This window comes from Panicum hallii, chromosome 1, assembly GCF_002211085.1.
Source record: "Panicum hallii strain FIL2 chromosome 1, PHallii_v3.1, whole genome shotgun sequence".
Classification (NCBI taxonomy): Eukaryota; Viridiplantae; Streptophyta; class Magnoliopsida; order Poales; family Poaceae; genus Panicum; species Panicum hallii.
The window spans coordinates 14,165,368-14,188,746 of NC_038042.1; the positions used below are offsets into that span (position 1 = coordinate 14,165,368).

General features: G+C 50.1%; 1 protein-coding gene across 1 annotated transcript; it reads right to left on the bottom strand.

The window, feature by feature from the left end:
• Positions 1-4,481: 4,481 nt before the first annotated feature.
• On the bottom strand, positions 4,482-7,156 carry LOC112896095. The gene is made up of 2 exons (XM_025964074.1): positions 6,868-7,156; positions 4,482-4,819 (listed from the first exon to the last, which is right to left on the bottom strand). The coding sequence occupies exons 1-2, from the start codon at positions 7,154-7,156 to the stop codon at positions 4,482-4,484; spliced, it is 627 nt and encodes a 208-aa protein (XP_025819859.1).
• Positions 7,157-23,379: the final 16,223 nt, after the last annotated feature.

Genomic DNA, 23,379 nt, shown 5'->3' on the forward strand with positions numbered 1-23,379 from the left:
GCACGCAATGACTCAAGATTTATACTGGTTCAGGTAGAATGCTCTACGTCCAATCGGAGGTGAGTCGAATGTATTGCTTGAGCCCAGGTGCTCGTGAGAGTTGGGGAGTTACAAGCTTTTGAGTGGAAGTCGTGAGACTCGGAGATTGGATTTTTTTTTATCCCCCATCATAGGCGGGTGATCCTCCCTTTTATAGCCCAAGGGAGATCTCCTTTACAGGGGTACTAAAGTAGAAGAAATAAGGTAGAGAGAGAGAGAGTTCCTCACTTCACCAATCGGGGCCGCCATCTCCTATCAGTCGGGGCCGTGAGACGACCATCGCTCAAGTCCTATGTCGTGAAACGGCCATCTCGTCTTGTCCTTGTGCGTTATGCTCCATCAATCGGAGGTCATGGGGCATCGATAGGTATGGTACAGCTGTCACGCCCCGTCTCTGGCGCCTCTCCCGGTCCCTTCATCATGATGGGGGCATTCCGGCCATATCACGATGACGCTCTGCCCATCCCTTTGCGACGACAGGTAGGTAGAATAGTGGCATCCTGTTGCCACAGCAGAGAGGACTGTAACCCCGTGGAGGGGGTGGGTGGCCATGTATGATAGGTTGACCCCAAGGCCCATCCTTATCTTCTGCACCTACTCCTAGGGCTTGCTAGTAGCTGAGTCCTGCCTTCCGACTGCCCTACCAGTCGAGTAGGTGGGCACGTGTTGGGCGGAACTCAATGGAAACCCCCAGTCGGAGCCTAGGTATGGATCCAGCCCTTGACTGCTTTGCAGTCGGGGAACGGGCCTTGATCACCCCAACCGAGTAGTTGGGGTTGTGGGTCGAGGCAGCCTAGATAAAGTTGTTGCCAGAGGCGGATCCCGTGCCAAAGGCACCGGATGCGCCATTACACGACTTTGCTAGTTGAGCCTTTTTTATGTACCCGATTAAGGTGTAGTCGATGTAATCACTAGGAAGTAGTTGTAGATATAGTTGAAGTAGTCATAGATGTAGTCGAAGCAGTCGTAGATGTAGACTGGTACTCGTTCTATGTGCACCCTTGGGCTGCCAAGCGAGAAGTGGGCCTGTTGGGACCCCCGGATCCCTGGACCCATCAGGCTGCTTTACAGTCGGAGAGACGGGCCTTGGTCACCCCGACGGAGCAGCTAGTCGGGGACACGAGCCCTGGTCGCCCTGACTGAGTAGCCAGTCGGGGATAGAGGCCTTTGCCACCTCGACAAAGCAGCTAGTCGGGGTTGTGGGCTGAGATGGCCCAAATGAATTTGTTGCTTCATATGGACAGGCGCCCATCCCAGGCGAGGCCTTGAAGAAATCGATGGGAAGTGGGCCCGCTGGGGACCCCAGGTCCCTGTACCCGTCAGAGGCCCCCGACCAGCTTCTTGATTTGTTTAATCGTGAAGGTGCTATTTCTTGCTGCGCCACACCCTCGCCTGGGGCGAAGCGATGCATCACTCTATCTCCTCCGTAGAGAGGTGCAATGTTCAAGGGATCCCCCCTTTGATTGCAAGTCAACTAGGGTTCTCCTGGTTAGTTTGCGTGATAATTGCGCTGTAGCAGCACCAGCTACGTGTCCTCAGCATGGAATATCGAGGGCTGCGTGACCCGTCATGTTGACCCAATGTGATGGTGCTCCCTCCTTTTCTCTTCTGAAGGTTTTCCTTCTTTTGAGGTCGAGCCGTGCGCAACATGACAAAAATGGCTCGCCGGATAGGAGGGGACCTGAGTGGCTATAAATGGAGGCCTCTGGTGCCTTGTCTTGAACTCACCTTGAGTCGTGAGTGAGCCTTGCCTCGAATAATGAAGTTGCTTTCAGTTTGTGTGCGTCCGCCTAACGGAGCCGGCGGTTCCTTCAGCATCTGGTGCTAGAAGAATGCTTACGAGCGGCAAGGGATAGCGCGAGGGTGAGGTTGTCCATTCGGGCTGCTTCCAAGCTCGATCCTCCAAGCGTTCTGCTCGGGTGATCGGGCCAAGTGGGTGCGCAGGCAGGGCGCCATTTTCGTCGGGCAGGTGACTCGGGCTCGATCCTTGTGCTTGGACCCCAAGTGGGTTTGGTTTCCCCGTGCACCACAGCCCCAGCTTGCCTCATCGGAAGGCTCATCCTTCTTAGGCGGCTGAGGCTAGGAAAGAGCTCCTCACTGTCGTTTCAGACGGTGAGAGTGTTTGGCCGGCGGCGGAGGCAGATGGACTACACGCCGTTACCCCCTGCCGTGTTATCCTTTAGGGAGGGGATTCAAGAAGATGGCTTGTGAGGTGGGAGTCCCTGTCAAGCTTCCCGCACTTGTAGCAGCCCTCCCAAGGCTCCATCGTTACCGTCCTTATGGCGGTAACGGGTTTTTATACTTTGTAACGGCCGCAGGCCGATTGTACTTTGTAACACTTTAGTTGATGGGAATAAAATGCATTTATTCTGGAGTGTTTTGTATCTGCCGCGCCTGACCAGGAGTCCGGTCAGGGGCTGGAATTTTGTCGTCTTTTCCGAGTGGAAATATGGTGCCCCGACTTGCTACGGCCTTTGTCATAAAGGAAGGCGGCCGGTTCGAGGGCATTGAATGTATGCGCGCATAGGGGTGACCCCGTCCGCGGTCTCCACGACCGGAGGGGTTGAGTTGGCGTCACTTGCCTTCATGGCCTGAGTGACGTGCTCGGTGAGCTCCTAACGGGTGGGCCCAGGCAAAGTCATGGTGATCCGAGTGGAATCCGGGTTCGTCGTTCATGACGAGGTTGGCATAGCTCGCATGTGGCATTCCACTGCTCCGTGACCCTCCTCCCTGTAGATGCCCGAGTCGTCTGACCGACTTAGGTGGCCTGATGGCCTCTCCATGATGGAGATTCTATGGGCATGGCTCGAGGTCTGGATCAGATGAGAAGGTTGAGATGACCTGAGTCGTTGCTTGAGCAGGTCAGGCGAGGGCCGCTGGGCTCATCTGCATTTTCTCCCCTGGCTCCATTTGACGTGAGGCGGCCTCGAGTCCTCTGTGGACTGGCCTTTGAACCTCGATCGACTGGATTCCCGAGTCAGGATCCATCGGCGTGCACCCTATCGGATCTTAAGATATTTTGAAAATTGAATGATTAGATGCAATTATTGACTAGGGGTGTGGCGCGTTGAGGCTTACCCGAGAGGTTGGACCGTTGCCCCATTTTTTCATGCTCGTGTCGCGGTCATGGTGGGTCACTGAGCAGCTCCGCAAACTCGGAGAGAGCTTGATGCCGGTCGCAACGGCGATTGCGGAGGTGACCACCACGGAATGGGTGAAGACAACTCGACGCACGGAGAGGGAGGCAAACCTGGGGGGTGGCGGCGTCGAGTCGAGCGCTGCCACGACCGTGTTGTCCTCCGACCAAGAGGCTCCTCCAGTTGATCCTGCACCGCGGCGCCTCCCGCCCATATTGTCGGCGAACGCGGACAGGGTGCCGGAATGGAAAGCATTTATCGAGTAGTTAGCTTTCATTTCTAGAGCAGTTTGTGCAGGGGTCTTGAAGGGCCCCCGAGTGAACGATCTACGTGCTTGTAGTCGTTTTCGTTTTATGGTTTTTGGGAAGCTGGTCTTGCCTGTATGCCTTTGTTTTCTAGAGTGATTTCTACCTTCGCACTTTTCCTTTTGAACCTGCTCGTTAACCATAGGTTGTAGTGTGTGGCTGGGGGCTGGCCCGAGTGGCATCAGCTGCTAGTTTATCGTAGGTTGTGACAAGGGTTCGGTAGGTCGGGTGGCCCAACAAAAAACTCTTAGGTTGCGATTTGAAAACAAGTCCCTTCCATTCGAGCGAAAAGAGGTTGCCTTTTTGTGTGCGAGCTTTAAAAAGAGGAATAATGTTGTGCATGGTGATATATCCCCATAGGGCCCCTGAGTGACCCGGGGCCGAGAGTGCTCGAGCTGGGGCACTGTAGGAGTTGGCGTGTGGACAAAAGCATACGAAAGGACTGAATTTAAGGGAAGGAGCGATGTAACTGCTCAATGCTCCAAGTGTTGGTGAGGATGTTGCCATTGCTGTCCTTCAGTCGATAGGTTCTTGGCCGGACCACCTCCACGATCGTGTACGGTCTTTCCTAGGGTGGAGTGAGCTTGTGCTTGTCCTTGGTCGACTGCGCTCTCCTCAACACCAAGTCGCCGACTTCGAGGGTTCTTCCCTGGATCTTCCTCTTGTGGTATCCGCGAAGGGTCTGCTGGTAGCTTGCCGAGTGGACCAGGGCCATCTCCCGGGCCTCGTCCAACAAGTCGACCGCGTCCTGGTGAGCCTCCGCGGCTCGGGTTGGGGTCAAAGGCCTTGACCCTTGGGGCGCCATGGTCCAAGTTGGAGGGTAGCACGGCTTCCGTCCCATAAGTTAAGAAGAACGGGGTGAATCCTGTGGACCTATTGGGAGTTGTTCTCAGGCTGCAGAGGATGGCTGGGAGTTCCTGGACCCAATGGCCGGCAAACTTATTGAGCTGGTCGAAGATGCGAGGCTTGAGTCCTTGGAGGACCATGCCATTTGCTCTCTCTACCTGCCCATTTGTGGAAGGGTATCTGATCGATGCCCAGTTGATTTTGATCCCGTACCCGTCAGCAAATCCAAGAACTCTTTGCCCGTGAAGTTGGTGCCGTTGTCGGTGATGATGATGTTGGGCACTCCAAACTGGTAGATGACATCATGAAAAAACTTGATGGCCTCTTGGGAGCTAGGCTTGATGATTGGTTTTGCTTCAATCCATTTGGTGAACTTGTCCACCGCGACAAGTAGGCAGGTGAAGCCGCCAGGAGCCTTCTTGAGAGGCCCGACCATATCGAGACCCCAGACCACGAACGGCCACGTGAGGAGGATGGTCTGAAGCGCCTGTGCTGGCAGGTGGGTCTGTCGGGCGTAAAATTGGCATCCTTTGCACGTGCGGACGACTTCTTTCGCGTGGCGTAGAGTAGTTGACTAATAAAAACCCTGGCGGAAGGCCTTACCGACCAGCAACTTTGGGGCTGCATGGTGCCCACAAATGCCAACGTGGATCTTCAAGAGGAGTTCCTTGCCTTGTTTGGTCGGGATGCATTTCATGAGCATCGCCACTAGCGATGGGCTTCGATGGTGATGAATGTCTTGGCGCACTAGGCGATCTTTCATGCTTCGGTTCTGTCGGGTGGGAGAACCTCGTCGAGGAGGTAGTCCAAAAGAGGCACCCTCCAGTCATGGTTGGTTACTGTTGCTCAGCCGTAGAAGTCCCGGCCTCCATCATAAAGCACTCAGGGCCGGTTGCTATTGCGCTGGCCTCCATAGCAAAGCAGTCGGGGTTGTTACCATTGCACTGGCCTCCGTGGCAAAGTAGTCGGGGGCTATTACCGCTACGCTGGCCTCCGTTGCAAAGCAGTCGGGGGTGGTTACCGACGCACGGGCCTCCACCGCAAAGCAGTCGGGGGCAGTTACCGCTGCGCCCGCCTCTGTTGCAAAGCATTCGGGGCCGGTTGCCGCTGCGCTGGCCTCCGCCGCAAAGCAGTCACGGGAGGTTATCGCTACGATGGTCTCCATCGCAAAGCTGTTGGGGCCGGTTGCCGCTGCGCTGGCCTCCGCTGCAAAGCAGTCAGGGGCGGTTACAGCTGCGTGGGTCTCCATCGCAAAGCAGTTGGGGGTGGGTACCGCTGTGCCAGTCTCCGTTGCAAAGCAGTCGGGGGCGGTTACCGCTGCGCCGGTCTCCATCGCAAAGCAGTCGGGGGTGGTTACTACTGCGCCGACCTCTCTCGCACAGCAGTCGGGGGCGGTTACCTTAGGGATGGGATCCCGCTGGGCTGCCATCTTAGCGAGTACATCAACATCATTGTTGTCCTTCCACGGGACGTGATGCAACTCGATTCCTCGAAACTTGTCCTCCAGTTTACGCACCTCTGTGTGTTCATGAGGGGGCTCTCGTAGTTGGACTCCATCATGACTTGGTTCACTTCCAGCTTAGAGTCGCCGTATACATAGAGCCGAGTGGCCTCAAGCTCGATAGCAATGCGGAGGCAATTGATGGGGCCCCCGTATTCGGTGACATTGTTCGAAGCTGGGAAGTGGAGGCGGATGGCGTGTTGGAGCCTGTTTCCCTCGGGTGAGATTAGCTCTACGCCGGCCCCCATGCGGATCCCATGATCGACCCATCGAAGTATAGGGTCCAGTACTCGTGGGTGACGTCCAGAGTTGGGGTTTGGACATCGGTCCACTCGGCGACGAAGTCAGCCAGGGCCTACGATTTGATAGCAGTGCGGGGGGGCGTACTTGATGTCATAGCCCACGAGCTCGAGTGCCCATTTGGAGATGCGTCTCGTAGCATCATGGCTTTGGACGACCTCTCTGAGTGGAAACGAGGTGACAGTGGTGAACTCGTGATTGGTGAAATAGTGCTGAAGCTTCTTAGTTGCCATGAGCATGGCGTATAAGAGCTTCTGCACCTGCGTGTAGTGAGCTATGGTCTCTGTGAGTACTTCGCTGATGAAGTACACCGGTCATTGGACCTTTAGAACTTGGCCTGGCTCCTCCCTCCTGACCACAACGGCGGCGCTGACCACGTGGGTGGTCGCCGCAAGGTAGAGCAGAAGGGGCTCCCGTTGCTCAAGAGCAACGAGGATTGGAGCAAGGTTAGCAATGCCTTCAGGTTGTCCAAAGCCTGCTGGGCCTCATCCGTCCAAACGAATGCATTTGACTTTTTGAAGAGTTTGTACAGGGGCATTCCCTGCTCGCCTAGTCGGGAGATGAACCGACTCAGGGTGGCCAAGCAACCGGTGAGTCGCTGCACGCCTTTCACTTGCGGATGGGGCCATCCGGGTGATGGCTGTGATCTTTTCGGGATTGGCTTCGATGCCGCGCTCAGATACTATGTACCCGAGTAGTTTCACCTTCGGAACCCCGAAAGTGCATTTTTCGGGATTACATTTGATGCTAAACCTTCGGAGGTTAGCAAACGTGGCATCCAGCATGGCGATCAGATCTCCTGCACGAGGTGCTTTCACCACTATGTCATCCACGTAGACGGTGACCATGGGTTTCGGTGGCCCGAGCTGGTCGGGCTGTCGTGGCGGGTCGATCTGATCAGCAAAGCACCTCTGCATGCAACGCTGGTAGGTGGCACCAGCATTTTTCAGGCTGAATGACATGGTGAGGTAGCAATATGTGCCGAACACGATGATGAAAGAAGTCGCAAGCTGGTCGGATTCTTTCATCACGATCTGGTGATAGCCCGAGTAGGCATCCAGAAAAGAGAGGATTTCGCATCCTGACGTGGAGTCAACTATTTGGTCTATGCATGGTAAAGGAAAACGATCCTTTGGACATGCCTTGTTTAGGCTAGTATAGTCAACACATATTCCCCATTTCCCATTCTTCTTTTCTACAAGGACGAGATTGGCAAGCTAGTCGGAGTGGTACACTTCCTTGACAAAACCGGCTGCTAGGAGCTTGGCGATCTCCTAGCCTATGGCCCTGCGCCTATCATCATCAAAGCAGCGCAGGTGTTGGTGCATGGGTTTGGAACCTGGCTTAATGCGAAGCTCATGCTCGGCGACCTCCCTCGGAATGCCAGGCTTGTCAGAGGGCTTCCATGCGAAGGCATCACGATTGGTGCGTAGGAAGTTGGCGAGCACGCTTTCCTATTTGGTCAGGAGCTGGGCCCCAATCCTGACTGCTTTGGCATCCTCTATCGGGCGGAAGGCGCTGGATGAAGTCAGCTCGTTGGAGTCAGGGGTGCTTTCCGTCACTATCCGTCGAAGCTGCTGGAGCTCAACGGAGTTGGCGAGGGCGGTGGCGACCTCAAAGTGCTCGTGGCCGTAGTTGTAGGCCTACTCGAAGGAGCTGCTGACCGTGATGACATTGTTCAGCCCCGGCATCTTCAGCTTGAGGTAGGTGTAATTGGGGACTGCCATGAATTTGGCGTATCCTAGATGCCCGAGGATGGCGTGGCACGATCCCTCAAAATTGACTATTTCAAAGATCAGGGTCTCGGTGTGGAAGTTGCTGTGGTCGCCGAACGTGACAGGCCACTCTATATTCCCCATGGGGTACGCTCTCATGCCTGAGATGATCCCAAGGAAGGAGAAGATAGAGGTGCGGAGCTTAGACCGCGGGATGCCCATGGCGTCGGGGGTCTCAACATACATGATGTTGAGGCTGCTACCCCCATCCATTAGCACCTTGGACAGGCACTTGTTGCCGATGATGGGGTCGACAAGGAGAGGGTAGCTCCCTGGTTGGGGAATATTGGGACGGTGGTCACCCCGATCAAAGGTGATCGGAGTACTCGACCAACGGATAAACTTGGGAACAGAGCTCTTGGCGGACCTTGTGCTAGCGCTTGTTAAAATCGTCCTTAGGGCCTCCAAGGATCATGAGATAGCCGTCCGGATCGGGGAAGGTGTTCCCATCCTTAAACGGCGCCCCTTGATCCTTGGGCGCCTCCTTGTCGCGGTCCCCGCCCTTGTGCTTGCTGGGCTACCCCAGCATCTACTTGAGGAGTTCACAATCCTTGAGCTTGTGCTTGATGCTATAGCCGTGGTTGGTGCACGGTTTTTTCCAAGAGCTGCTCGAAGTGGTCGTTGTTGCCTTGTCACTTGCCCGCTCGGTCGGCCGCTGCGACTATGTTGGGGTTAGGGCGACGCCAGTCCCCCCTCTTCCTCTTGTCATGTGTTGTGGAGGGACCCTCTTCCTATTCCGTACGTTTGGCCTTTCCCATGGTCCGGCCATCAGTGAAGACCGCCCCGACTGCCTCCTCGCCGGAGGCGTGGTTCATGGCAATGTCTAGGAGCTCGCGGGTGGTGCGTGGCTTTCGACAGTCGAGCTTGTGAATGAGGGACTTGTAGCTAGTCCCTGTCAGGAATGCGGTGACGATGTCAGTGTTGACGACATCAGGCAAAGAGTTGCACTCCCTAGAGAACCTACGGATGTAGTCTCATAGGGACTTGCCAGGCTCCTGCTTGCAGCTCTTAGGTCTCAGGAGTTTCCGAGGCGCACGTGCGTCCCCTGGAAGTTTCCGACAAAGAACTGCTTGAGCTCCGCCCAACTGCGGATACTGTTGGGCGGCAGGAATTCGAGCCATGCTCGAACATACTCCCCAACACAAATGGGGAGGTACTGGATGATGAAGTAGTCGTCATCCGCTCCTTCGGCTCGGCAGGTGAGTTGGAAATCTTCCAGTCATAGAGCGGGGTTCGTTTCCCGGTGTACTTGCTGTTATTGGTGGGTGAGTTGCCGCGAGTGGATGACGCTGCGTGTATCGTAGTCGGGTCCGAGTCGGCCGTGTACCGGGGGGCCACGGTGCGGCTGGCACCAGCTGGGGATGCAGTGCGGCCACAGCGTCGCGACCCGCCCGGGGTGAAAGCGCTTGCTGCTGGTGGACCAAGGGGTTTGGCTGTTGCGAGCCTGCCCTAGAGACTGGACAGGAGACCGCGTGCCGGTGGCGTGACGTGGAACTTTCTGCCTACTGCACAGCGGCGCACTCCACCAATGTTCAGATGTTGCAGTGGAGCTCCTACTGCCGGGGGTCTGCAGGCTCGGGCAAGTTGCGTAACAGCATTGCAGCGGCGGTGATGTTCTGCTCAGCCCGCGTAAACTGCGAGGGGCTGTCAATGTCCATGAAGATGGTCTGCTAAACCTGACGCACAGCACCCGCGCGCTGCCCATGACGCTACGAGCATCTAGCTCGGAGTTGTGTCGGGGATGCACCAATGCGGCCAGTGGCTGGTGCCGCCGCCGCTGGCGTAGGTTTGCGCCGTGCGCCTAGGCGTTAGCCAAGGCCCGGGCGCACAGGTCTGCCGGGGTGTGGGTGTCCTCGGTTTTCACCGGTTTCGGCCGTTTCCCTTGCACGTCCGCCATGGAGCATTCTCGTAGCCCGGGGTAGCCAGGGGATGACACATCCCCGATGCTAGAGCCCTCGGTAAGGAGGTCATCATCGAAGAGGAGATCATGGAACGAGGTGGGACCGTACCCCGTCATACCCACAAGCTTGGTCACGAGTGAGGGTGGTGGCTTGGCCCTCAAGAGTTCCCTGGCACATGCACCAGCGGCGTTCGTGAGGAAGAAAGAGAGCTGGCCACGTGGTGAGTGCGGTGAGAACAGCGGGGTGCCCCCGGAGAGTTGGTGGAAGAAGTTTTGCAGCGAGAACAGTACCAGGTCCATGTTGTTTGCTGAGGGATCGGCATGGAGCATGAGCTTGAGGTGCCACGCCAGGGCCTCAGTGTCGAGGTCGGCCAGCGGCCCATTCGAGGGAATGTCTCCCTCGAGCGGCCTTAGAGGAATCGGCTTCTCGCGGAGGTGAAGCATGCCGAGATGATCGGCAACAAAGTTCAGGCTTCCAAAGCGGAAGTCTTAGAAGGGGGCGAAGATGGGGGAGTTCCCACAGCGCAGAGCGCAGGGCTTTTGAAAACTCCAACGAGCCAAAGCGAATCATATCGCTCTGGCTCATGGGGCTGGATGTGCCGGAGATGGAGGCCATCTGATCGCCGAGACGGTGGACACACGATGTCCTCCCCACGGACGGTGCCAAACTGTTGGTTCCAAAAGTAGACGGTAGCTAAAACTACTCGAAGATGTGTATCGTGCGTCGGGATCGGATGTGGCCTAGCATGCAATGACTCAAGACTTATACTGTTTCAGGCAGAATGCCCTACGTTCAGTCGGGGGTGAGTCGGATGTATTACTTGAGCCTAGGTGCTCATGAGAGTTGGGGAGTTACAAGCTTTCGGGTGGAAGTCGTGAGACTGGAGATTGGATTTATTTTTTATCCGCCATCCTGGGCAGGTGATCCTCCCTTTTATAGCCCAAGGGAGATCTCCTTTACTGGGGTGCTAAAGTAGATGAAATGAGGTAGAGAGAAAGAGAGAGTTCATCGCTTCACCAGTCGGGGCCGCCAGCTCCTAACAGTCGGGGCCCTGAGATGATAATCGCCCAAGTCCTGCATCGTGGGACGGCCATCTCGTCTTGTTCCTGTGTGTTATGCTCCGTCGATAGGAGGTCGTCGGGCGTCGATAGGTACGATATGGCTATCTCGCCCCGTCTCTGGCACCTCTCCCGATCACCTTGTCATGACGGGGGCGTTCCGGCCACATCACGGTGATGCTTTGCCCATCGCTTTGCGAGGATGGGCAGGTAGAATAGTCGCATCCTGTTGCCACAGCAGAGAGTACTGTAACCCCTAGCAGAGAGTACTGTAACCCTCATGGATGGGGTGGTTGGTCATGTACGATAAGTTGACCCCAAGGCCCATCCTTATCTTCCACACCTACTCTTAGGGACTGCTGGTGAGCAGAGTCCCGCCTTCCGACTGCTGTACCAGTCGAGGAGGCATGCACGTCTTGGGCGGAACTCAATCAAAACCCCAACTCGGAGCCTAGGTACGAATCCTGGCCCCAACTGCTTTGCAGTCGAGGATATGGGCCTTTGTCACCCCGACCGAGTAGTCGGGGTTGTTGGCCGAGGCGGCCTAGATGAAGTTGTCACCAGAGGTGGATCCAGTGCCGAAGGCACCGGATGCGCCGTTACTCGACTTTGCTAGTCGAGGCTTTTTGATGTACCCGATTGAGGTGTAGTCGATGTAGTAGTCGGGAAGTAGTTGTAGATATAGTTGAAGTAGTCGTAGATGCAATTGAAGTAGTCGTAGATGTAGTCGAAGTAGTCGTAGATGTAGATTGGTACTCATTCTACACGCGCCCTTGGGCTGCCCAGCGAGAAGTGGGCCCGCTGGGACCCTCGGGTCCCTGACCCCTCAGGTTGCTTTATAGACGGGGAGACGGGCCTTGGTCAACCTGACGGAGCAGCCAGTTGGGGACACGAGCCCTGGTCGCCATGACTGAGTAGCCAGTCGGGGATAGAGGCCTTTGCCACCCCAACTAAGCAGCCAGTCGAGGTTGTGGGCTGAGATGGCCCAAATGAATTTGTTGCTTCGTACGGATGGGCGCCGGTCCCAGACGAGGCCTTGAACCAGTCGATGAGAAATGGGCCGGCTGGGGACCCCGGGTCCCTGGACCCGTCACTATTACTTGTTTTACACATACAATAGTTTTTAAAAAAGACAATGTGAGGAGTGTGTTGTTGTTATAAGTATGGGTTGGGATTTTTGGAAAGTGCTAAGTGTTGTTGATTACTTGGAGATGGGGCGGATTAGGGTTCCTTGTGTGGGATGCCTAAGAATTTGGCTCGTGCCTTTGTGGCTAAGTATGGATGATATCCGGCTTGTCTCATTTAAGGACCGATTTGATGTGTCTTCTTGCCTAACCCTTGTGTGTGGCAAGGGCTTATTCTAAATCCCACTAGCTAATCTATTAGTCGTCTGTAGGCAGGTGTGTAGCGAGAGACGAAGGATTAGGTGTGAGCATGTGCAAGCTTAGTGACCCGGTTGTAGGCCTCGTTGGAAGGTTAAGAACCCCTTAGTTGGCTCAGGTGGATGACTAATTAGGATGATGCTATGATGGGTAATGGCTTTGATGGATCCGCGTTGACACTAAGGTGATCATGTTGCGATACCCTACTTGTGGGTAAAGTGTACATCTCTGCAAAGTTAAGATCTATTCAAATAGCCGTGTCCATGGTCTTGGACGAGCTTGGTCACTTTCACTAGTTTTGGGAATGGGGTGAAACCATTGGCGTGAGTGAAGCGTGTGTTGATTTTGGAAAAGACGGCAAGTGCCCCGAATGCTACCGAGGACAGGGTGTCCGGTAGCAATTAAAACTTGGATCTTTTATCTATTGCATATACAGCCTTTTCAGATGTGAAAGCTCGCCTGTACACCTAATATAAGTGGCTGATGGGATGACATATTTGATGAGGTGAGACAATTAGACTGAAAGATATTCCTTCAAAATATGTTTGATGAAATACCTGTGAGGGATCATTCAAGGCGTGATGGATTTACTATTACTAATGTTCATTATATCATGTTTAAATTTCTTTGACAAAATCTGTGGCAAATTGCTCAACACACAATTAATTTCAGTGTTGTAATGAAACAATTGCTATATATCTTGTTTTTGTTAATGTATGCATATTCACATGAGTATCAAATGATGATTTTATTACATAATTATTATTGATGTTGTTAACTGGTGGAAGTCGATGTATTTTTGTGAACTAGTTGTCAGTTGTGATGTTCTCCTAGGTTCAGGACATTCCTAGGTCCGCCACTGCAGCAAACAAGATGTTGGAGGTCGCTGCTTTGGATATCTCTACCAAGAATGGGTGGAGAAGCAATGATAGATTTTGCTTTTGCTTTTTTCCTTTCATTTGTGTACTACATTGCCCTTTCTGTGATCAGCCTACGAGCTGAGGATACTGTAAAACCAGGCTGTGTCCAGCCGTAGAGGCTAGAAATTCTCATTTTTCTAACAAAATGATATGATGTAGATTGTAGCGCATGTGAATTTCTGTGAAGATAGGAAATCCTCATGAAACTATCTTCTTGCTCACCATCAGCTATACCTTTGTGATCTGAGTCTTACATGCTTTGTTTGAACTCACTGGAAAGAAACTTTCTAACGTGGTAATGGACTGGGGACATCAAATTTGCTTCGAACCTGTTCTTGCTTGATTTGTTATTTTGTTTCATTTGCCAGCACTGCTGGCGACACACTTATAATGAAAACTCCTCCTAGAAATTAAAATTTTCTTGAAAAACACATGAGGCTGCATATTCCAAGAACAAACTGGAACCTTATTTGAAAACTGATTTGTTTTTTCACGAGCAATACCAAGCATGTTCGTCCTCATTATGCCATTTTGACAAATACCGCATAGTTTTGATCAATCTTTCGAAACATAATACAAACATGAACGTCCATATACAGGCACACTTACTCGCAAACCACTAAAGAAAATTAGTCGTCAATGCCAGTACTCGTTACGAGTTGAAGACTTGAATCTGGGTGGACATGTTTTACTATAGAAATCTAACCAGCAAAGCGTACACTACTACATATATAATCATTATCACAACCGGTTCCATACCCCTCACCCATTTAAAGGTTTTCATCATCCAACTTGATGGGGATACGGATACGCTTACTCTGCCTGGAATTTTATCCCGATCTTTCACGGTACTTGCAAATACTTTCACTGAGTATTTCTTTTCACAAATAGCGCACGCACAAGTAGGGCTGGGCATTCGGGAGGAACCAAACCGATCGGTTCGGTTCCTCGGTTCCTACAGAACTTCGGTTCCCAGATAATTGGTACCGATCGGTTATTTTTAGAGGTAGGAACCGACCAACTTCGGTTCCGGATAGTTCGGTTCGGTTCCGGTACTTATCGAAGGAACCGAAGTTTCAAGATGCATAAAAACAGCTCATTCAATAGCAAATTTTGACAGCACCTCCTCTAATTTTAGCACCAATCCAAATATCAATTCAAACAAGCAACAGTAGCATTATAGTAGCAGCATTACATCAATTCAAATAAGCAACGGTAGCATTATAGTAGCAGCAAGCATTACAGTACAACACAAACACATAGATTTTTGTTGTCTCAAATTCAAATGACCAACTCAGTAGCAAGCAATCAAGCATTACATAGAATTCAAGTCTCCAACTCACTAGCTCTCAGCAGTCAGCACCAAGACCATTAGACCAACAGGCAACAACAAACTTCGGTTCTTCGGTACTTCGGGAGAACCGAGCCCAAGTACCGAATATCCCGAGAAACTTCGGTTCCTTAGAGCATGGAACCGAACAGGAACCGAACTTCTTCGGTTCCAGTTCCTTCGGTACCGGTTCTCGGTAACTTCGGGTCGGTTCTCGGTTCTCGGGTTTTTTTGCCCAGCCCTAGGCACAAGACCATATCCACGCTCAACCAGTAGCTAACTCACGACGAAATCAATCAGCGATTTTGCACTCACCGCAAATAAATTGACGTTAATTTATCTCACCAACCAATCAGAGATCAATAGATATATAATAGCTGACTCTCACGGCAACAACCTCAGAAGCAATCTCAGATCGAACGAGACAGCAGAGTATTCCACAAGAACAAAATAATTCCGTCTGATCAATCACTAGCAAAATTCAGTAATAAAATAGATAAATGGATCGGCTTACAGGACAGACTGCAAATCCAAAACCCGAGATATAGAAACTTCCACCCGCGGCCACAACCAACCACGATCAGAAGATGAGATCTTGACGAGATCGAACCAGCACGCCCAGGAGAGATCCTGATCAGGCAATTCTTCACGAATCCTTGAAGGATCGGCAGGGTAAACGAGAGGAGAGGCTGCCCTCGGAGTCACGAATCAAAACAAGTCCGAGGCCACAAGCCCGACCCCTGGCCAATTAAAAGTGCACGCAGGCACCAGCTAGGACTCAGCAGGCCCTGGCATAAACCAGACTCAAGTCTGACTCTAAACAAAAAGAGACCAAACCGAATACAACTCAATTTAGACTCAACCAATATAGACTCACGTCTAGGTAGTATATTAAAATAATACGGCAAGCTTGCTAATGATTCTAATTAACAACTGAATTAATTAACATGATAACATGAAGCCCTCACGTTGGCTTTTCCTTAGCTTGCACTTTCGTCTCCTGCTTGCTATGAAAATGAGTTCCCACATTAACTTCTTGCACCATGGCATATCGAATTCTTCCTTCAAATTGTTCCTTCATACTGTAGCTTCCGATCCGCTCCTAAAAATAATAAAAATAACTAGCTACCATTTTCAGGGATGGGTGACGGCACCACCTACTCCTAAAAATAGCATTTCTACGGATGGGTGACGCCACCACCCACTTTTAGAAAATGGTGGCCATTTGTAGGGCGGGTGATGACGTCACCCAACCCTAAAAGTGGCGGATGATAGTATGACCCGCCAGTACAGATGGTCCCACGTAAAAAAATTCGTAACTTTTTCGTATGATCTTGGATGAAGTTAAATTTTATATCAAAATTGTAGAGGTTGATGTGATCTAAAATTTTATAGTTGATAACTCAGTTCTCTAATTTTAAAATCTAGAAGTTTTGATTTTTTTCAAACAACCTCGGATATAGAGTAGCTCTTTATCAAAGTTGCAGTGGTAAGATCTAAAATTTAATAGTTTATACATTATTTATCTAAGATCTTTTAGATTCACAAAATCATTTAATAGTTGTACTCTACGTATGGCTATGACTATATAGTATCTCATACAACTCAAGTCATACTTTGAGTTTTCCATAATTTTAATCTTTATATACACTGAAATATAATTAGTATATTTTTTCATCTATAGTTCACAATAATCATCGTGTAGAAGTTTTATTTTTTATTTATTTTGCTATATGTAAAGATTTAAATAAATTTTTAGAATAAAATAGAAAAATATTTTTAGGTGCCGGTGGTGGTGGCATCACCCATCCCTAGAAATGTGTGGTGGCAAGTGTGCATATTTGGTAAAAAAATTGTACCTCTACAGTACATGGGCTTGGGGTGGTGGCTGGTTGGCTAGAATATTTTATTTTTTATTTTGCTGTTCTCGATTTTTTATTTTCTAGAAACTGATTTGTACTGGAAATCAATTTTGAGGGATGGGCATGTTACCCGCCCCACAAATAGCTATTTTTAGCTGGTAGAAGTAGCGACAAGTATTGCACCCGACCCTAAAAGTATATTTTTACCCACCCCTAAAACTTTTTCGTAGTAGTGAGATTCCCCTGCTGCCAGCCTGTCTTTTAATTTTTTCTTTGTATTCAAGTTTTTCTTTCTTAATATTTCACTTGTAATTTTTTATCATTTTTGTGTCCAAATATTTATGCACAACTTATGAACATAAATTCTGCTATGGCACAACTTAAATACATGAATTTTGTTGTTACACATTTTATGCACATAATATTTTTATTTTTTATGCACAACTTATGAACAAAAATTTGGAATATAAATTATGTTATTATATATATATTGTATATAAGTTTATATATAATTTTTTGTTGCATAACTTTTTAAATGGTTTTCGATCACATATATTTTGTATATAATGTAAATGTTTATGTCAGCTTGTGTCATATTTTTGTTCATATAGTTTTTTATATTGAATGATAAAAGGGGATGGGGATCACATAGTGGACAGTGCGCAGCAGCATGGAGACTCGGATGTGCTGCTGGTCGAGGAGCCAGTGTGCGGACTGTGGAGGGGAGGATCGGAGAAAAATCTATTTATCGCATATGTTAGTGGAGCTCTCAACATCATAGGGGTGATGTTTGTCTTCCCGGCGAGATGCGGCAGCCGAACTTCGAGGTGGGGGTTGTCGGGCGCCAGTGGTCACCGGCAGCCTTAGAAGAAGGGGGGAGGGGGTGGAAGGGAAGACCGGCGGTGGTGGCGGGTTGCAGGCGGCGGCTAGTGGCAGTGGGAACCGGCCGGGGATGACGGCGTAATATTAGTGGGCTAGGGATCGTACGGGGGAGCTCGGAGGAGATGATTAGTGGCAGTAGCGGCAGAGGAGCCGCCCAAGCGGGGGAAGCGGAGGAAGGTTGGGGTGTTGATGCCAGGTGCTGACGCTAGGCATCTGCGATTCGACGAGCTCCAGTCGCATAGGGATAGATGCCCCGCGAGGGGAGCCGGCTAGATTGTTTTTCACATAACACCTCACTCATCGGCTTTGCTGCAACGTATAGGTTTTAGGAACAGGCGGCGTGGAACCTTCGAGGAATCACCATAAGCACGTGGTGGCTCCTTTGCCAGTTTGCCAACGTCAGCAGCCTCCGATTAGCCCTAATATGAGTGTGTGGGTTAGGTCTAATACCTACAGGATATTCTCCAATTCCCCATTTGTTGCCCCTTTCCCAAAACTTCACGGGACCAATCCACCCTCGCCGCCGCCGTCGCGATGGAGCCGAAGAGCAAGGGCAAGCTCTCCCCGCGCATCTGCAGCCTTGATCGCCATGGTGCTCGGCAACGACGACATCCTCCGCGAGATCTTGCTCCGCCTGGGCTTTCCCACCTGCCTCGTCCGCGCCGCCGCCGTTTGCAAGCACTGGTACAGGATCGCCTCCGACCCGGACTTCCTCCGCAGGTTCCGCGCCCTCCACCCACCCCAACTCCTCGGCTTCTACGACAGCGCGCGCCTGCGTTTGGTGCCGCGCCCGCATCTCCCGGAGCTTGCCTCCGTCGTTCGCCGCTGCAACAGCTTCGACCTCGGCTGCAACGTGTCCAACATCTACGAGTGCCGCAATGGCCGCCTCCTGCTTGTCGACACTTCACATGGCTACGCCATTTGCAGCGCGCTGCACCCCGAGAGAGGCCTGGTCTCCCCAAGATTCCCGGCCTCTCTGATAATGAAGAAAGCGAGGAGGAGGACGACGACGTCACTGGAGATGGCAACTCTTATCCTCTCTGGTGGTCAACTCTAGATAGTGGTTTGCTGCTCGCGGACGACGGTGGTAATGCCCTCTCGTGCATTGAGGTGACCTTGATGTACAACTGGATGGGAATCTCGGCACACGTACGTGATTTTGAAGCTGGAGCTTGGAATGAGGGTCGCAGATCTGAGCTAATTCTCATAGAGGATCTGCCGGAACTCTTTCTGCCGCCGTGCGCCAAGTTTGGTTTGCTTGCACATGGCAAGGTGTACATGATTTATATGGAACACCACATCCTCGTGCTGGATCTACATTGCACGAGCCTGTTCTTTGTGAAGTTTCCAGAAGGAGTGGAATATGTCTCATCCATGTGGAGGGCCTTCAGCTTTTTGTCTGGATAAACAGAATGGGCGGCGGCGGCGGCGGCGACAATTGGAAGCTGGTTGACACAGTCTGTCTGCGTCAGGCCTTCGGTGACCTCGCAGATACTGCCTGGCTTTCAGGAGAATTTGTTTTGTATGTATATAATGTCGGAGATAATGCAGAGTATGCGTTCCTTGAGATGCAGGAATAAATATTCTACATGCATGTTTCAAGCAGGAGAGTGGAGAAGGTGCTTGATGGGGAAACGAGGGACCCTAGGCGCCCATTTGATGCCTTTCCCATGATGATGGTTTGGCCTCCCAGCTTACCCAAGCTGAAAAATTGACATGACCAACATGAGTGAAGCCACAAGGCTGTCCTCAGTGAACTGTATGATTTATTTCTAGTTGTGGATTTAATTAGGAGGTGTCTTCAATCTGTTTCTCAAATGTTGTATCGGTGATGGCTTTATCTTCTGTGCTGCTCAAACGTTGTAATGGTGATGGATGATGAATTTATCTTTTGTTTCTGAAATGTTGTAATGGTGGTGGATGAAGAAATTATATGTAAGCTAAGGTTACCTATCTCCAAGGTTGACCACTATTAGCCTGTGGTTTAATCTCCGAAGCGTTAAGGGGAAAGTCCATATTTTAACCTCCAACTATCACGTTCGTCTGATTTTCATCCTCGAACTGCAAAACCAGACATCCTGCACTCTCAACTGTTTAGAACCGGAAAAAATACCCCCTAACCCAAGCCACCTTGGTTTTGATCCAACGTAGTAGGTGGTTTTGAGAAATCATCCAGTAAAAGTAGGGTGCACATGTCAAACTTATCTTCTCCACCTTCTACACCATGCTGGCGACGCCTCCTGCTTCGTCCTAGCACCACCTCCAGTACTCCCCGCTCCATCCGAGCCCTGCCTCTGGGAATGCCACATGCCATAGCAAGGTGGGGGAGCCGCAGAGAGAATTAGGGGCATGGAGGAGGAGATAGACTCAATTCGAGGAGAGGTGGGGTTCGTCAAGGTGATGGTCATGGCAGTGGCAGCTGGGTCAGCCGCGGCTAGTGCAGCTCGGGCCTTCTTGATGGATTTGCAACCACTGCCTACCCTGCATGGACGAGCAGGGGTTCGGCAGCTTCAGTGGGTGACGCGGGGCGGTGCGGGACCAGAGGGGCAGGAGGCAATAGCGCTCTTGCAGCATCAGCACCGCCACCAGCGGCGGCGGCGGCTGGAGGTCGAGGAGGAGGTGGAGACACGATGCCAGATGTTCGCCGGGGTCACGACGTTCCAGGCGGTGGCGCTGGGGCTGGGCCACGCCCAGCAGGCGGACTACGGGAGGATGCGGGCGGGCTCGGGGACAGCGATGCGAGCGGGCTGGAGCCGGAGCCGGAGGCAGCGTAGGCGCAGCAGCGCGGGGGGTCCCCGAGCAATTGGAGCCGCGCCGCCGAGGTGCACAACCTCTCCGAGAAGGTGCTGCCGCTGCCCATTTCTGAAAGTCTGAAGTTTTCCTCTTGCTGCATGCTCTCAGTTCTCAGTGCGAGTGCTAAAGATCGTTGCTTTCTTTAGTTTGCTTCAGGGCGCAGAGGAGGAGGAGCAAGATCAACGAGAAGATGAAGGCGATGCAGAGCCTGATACCTGAACTCCTTCCTACCTATCTTGCCGCCGTGGCCTGCTGGAAAATTGGCAATTGGGGAATTCTAGGGAGAGAAAAAGGGTCGGTCAATATTGCTGACTCAGTGAGGAGTGCCAGATGGACAGGTGATCTGGACTAAAACTAGAAAGGATTTGGGTCGAGGGTGTATTTTGTCCGATTTTAAACAGTTGAGGGTGCAGGATGTCTAGTTTTGTAGTTCGAGGGTGAAAATCGGATGAAGGTGATAGTTGGAGGTTGAAATATGAACTTTTCCCTTAAGTAAATCATACTACTCTATCCATTTTTAGGCTCATACGATCATACCCAGCTTTGAGTATGCAGCATAAAATGATCTGCTTTTCTGTTGGGCCACATCAGATGTTTCATTTGTGTCCTCTAGCTGGTACCTTGATGATCTCTAGGATCGAGGTCATTTCCGAAAAGTTGTTGCAATTTAATTATTCTCCCTGAAGTTATTCCAGTTTTGACAATAGCAAGTATATAATGTTCTAAAGAAGTGCTGAATGTTTTTCTCGTGTTGAAAACAGGATATTATATTGACTCATAATAATTTCCATGCTCTAGCTTGATCATAAATTTTTTATATTTGTATGATCAGTCATCTGAGAAGTGCTTGTTGTTAAAGAGTCAGCTGAATGTTTTGAACAATATTGAGATGTAAAGTTTGTGTATGGTTTTTCCGTTTCTCGCACTGGTTTTCGTGAGGTAGGTCTATTGAACTAAGTATTAAATGTCTGCATGAATAAGGTTTCTCTCCTGAAATTATAATTCATATTCTAAGGGTCGAATACTTGAAGTTTGAACATTTAGAATTCTGTGGCCATGACAGGTTAGAGTCGCCCTTTTTGCTTTTAATTGGAATGCACTTTGCTGAACCTTAAATAATAGGAAAATCATACTTCTCAGGTTGGATTTGAACCAAATTCAGCGACTTCTCTGCATTCCAAAAATGTTGTTCAGTCAAGGTTTGGGAGCTGTCCCTTACAGATTTAAAAATGAAGTATTTCAGAATCTATAGTGCACTCTATAGTACATATAATATCCTGCATGTTTTTGCATTAAAGAATATGATAAAAAAGATATATGCCACTTGCCATTATTAAGTTCAGTCTCCAGATACGCACTTAGAGTGAGGTTAGAAAATTGCATCTGAAAACTTGTATTCAGACGAATGTCCCTCTCTGTGTATTTAATCTGGGTATGTTTGGGATAGGGCTATAGTGCTTTAGGATTGTTTTATTCCTTTGACGATGTTTTTTCTAGTGTCCGGTGGAGAAGCTAAAGTGGAGGAAGTTCTAATTATGCTGCGATATGAGTTTGTAATTTTCATGATGGCGGCGGTAAGCAGGAGAGATTTTTGTGTCAGAAAAATTAAACTAATGCCTATGGTGGAATATGATTCTTAGTTAATCTAATTCATTAATTCATCAATGAGTTTTATTTTGTCAATCACAAAAATGAAATATTGCATACATGGAAAGACATTAAATTTTTGAGGGAAACACTGTAAAAAGTTCTAATTCAATGAGTGGTAATGAGAGACAGTACATGTATGTGATATCACATTATCTATGAGGAACTTGATCAGCCATGCAATATAACATGACAATCTATATGTAAGCTTGTCCACATGTCCTCCCACCATTCATTCAGGTTACTCTACCTTTACATGGCACTACTACAAAAGAGGTTTTTAGGGACTCGTAAAATCATATTTTTACACCCGCTCCTGTTTCTGGCAGCTAAAATTAGCTATTTGTAGGGGCGGGTAACGCGTCTGCCCCTGAAAATCGATTTCTAGCGACGGGTCACGGCGTCATCAGCCCCTACAAATCGATTTGTAGGGGCGGGTTATGGCATGACCTGCCAAAATATCCCAGCCAACCAGCCAACTCTACTACAGGTACAATTTTTTGACGAAATATGCACATTTGGGTAAACTGGGGTTCGAACCGCTTACCTCCAGTCTCGAGCGTACCCTCCTCTCCACTACATTACAGTCCCTTGTAACTCTATGGAGTATGCTATTCTTTTATATTAACTCTGAAATTGATTTCTAGGGGCAAGTCATGGCATCACCCGCCTCTAGAAACCCATTTTAGGGGCGGGTAACGCCATCACCTTGTAAAAATGTTTTTCTATTTTATTCTAAAAATTCATTTAAATCTTTACATATAGCAAAATAAATAAAAAAAGTGAAACTTCTAAAAATACGTTTTTAGGAGCGGGTGATGCCACCACCCGCCCCTAGAAATGGTCACTATTTTAGGGGTGGGTGATCGTGTCACCCGCCCCTACAAATACCATTTCTAGGGGTGGGTGACGCCGTCACCCGTCCCTTAAAATGGTGGCATTTCTAGGGGCGGATGAAGCTATCACTCACCCCTAAAAATGCTTTTCTAAGGGCGGGTCGGATGCTACAGTAACCATGCTCCATTTGTAGGAGCGGGCTATCTTTCAACCCGCCCCTAGGAAAAAATGGGACGTTGCTGCACATCGTTTTTTATAATGTGGCCAATTCGAGCATTGGCATCCGTTGTCTGATGTAGTGACCTCTATCATACTGATTGATCCAATTTGCAGAGTTTGTTGCAGGTATCGCTGTAAGATGGAGGCCCAACCGGATAATTCTGAAAAAATAGGAAAAAGACAGGGGACCAAATAAATATAGATATTCGCAGTATTGCTTGCGATGCTGGGAAGGAGAGAAGTGTGTAATGATGATACAACAAGCAGTGTAAAGACAATGAGCAGCTCTGGGAAGGCTGAGAAACCAAACCATCATTAATGGATGTACCTGAAATAGGAAGGATTCGCTCATACACTTTCTCCGATGTCGTGCTAGAAACACGCATGGACAAGACACTAAGTATAGAAACCATCTTTCGCTTTTATCATTTGTCCCGGTCTACATTAGATTTGGAACTAATAAAAAGTATCAGTACTGCGCCCAACAGCTAAAAGCCTAACAACCTAACAGGAGGGGGAGGGATATTTAGATCCGGTTGGAGCTACCAACCGGGACTAAAAATCTCTCATTAGTGGCTCCAACTCGGACCAGTGGCTCACGGACCAATTAGTCCTGTTGATAACACCCACCGAGACTAAAAGATG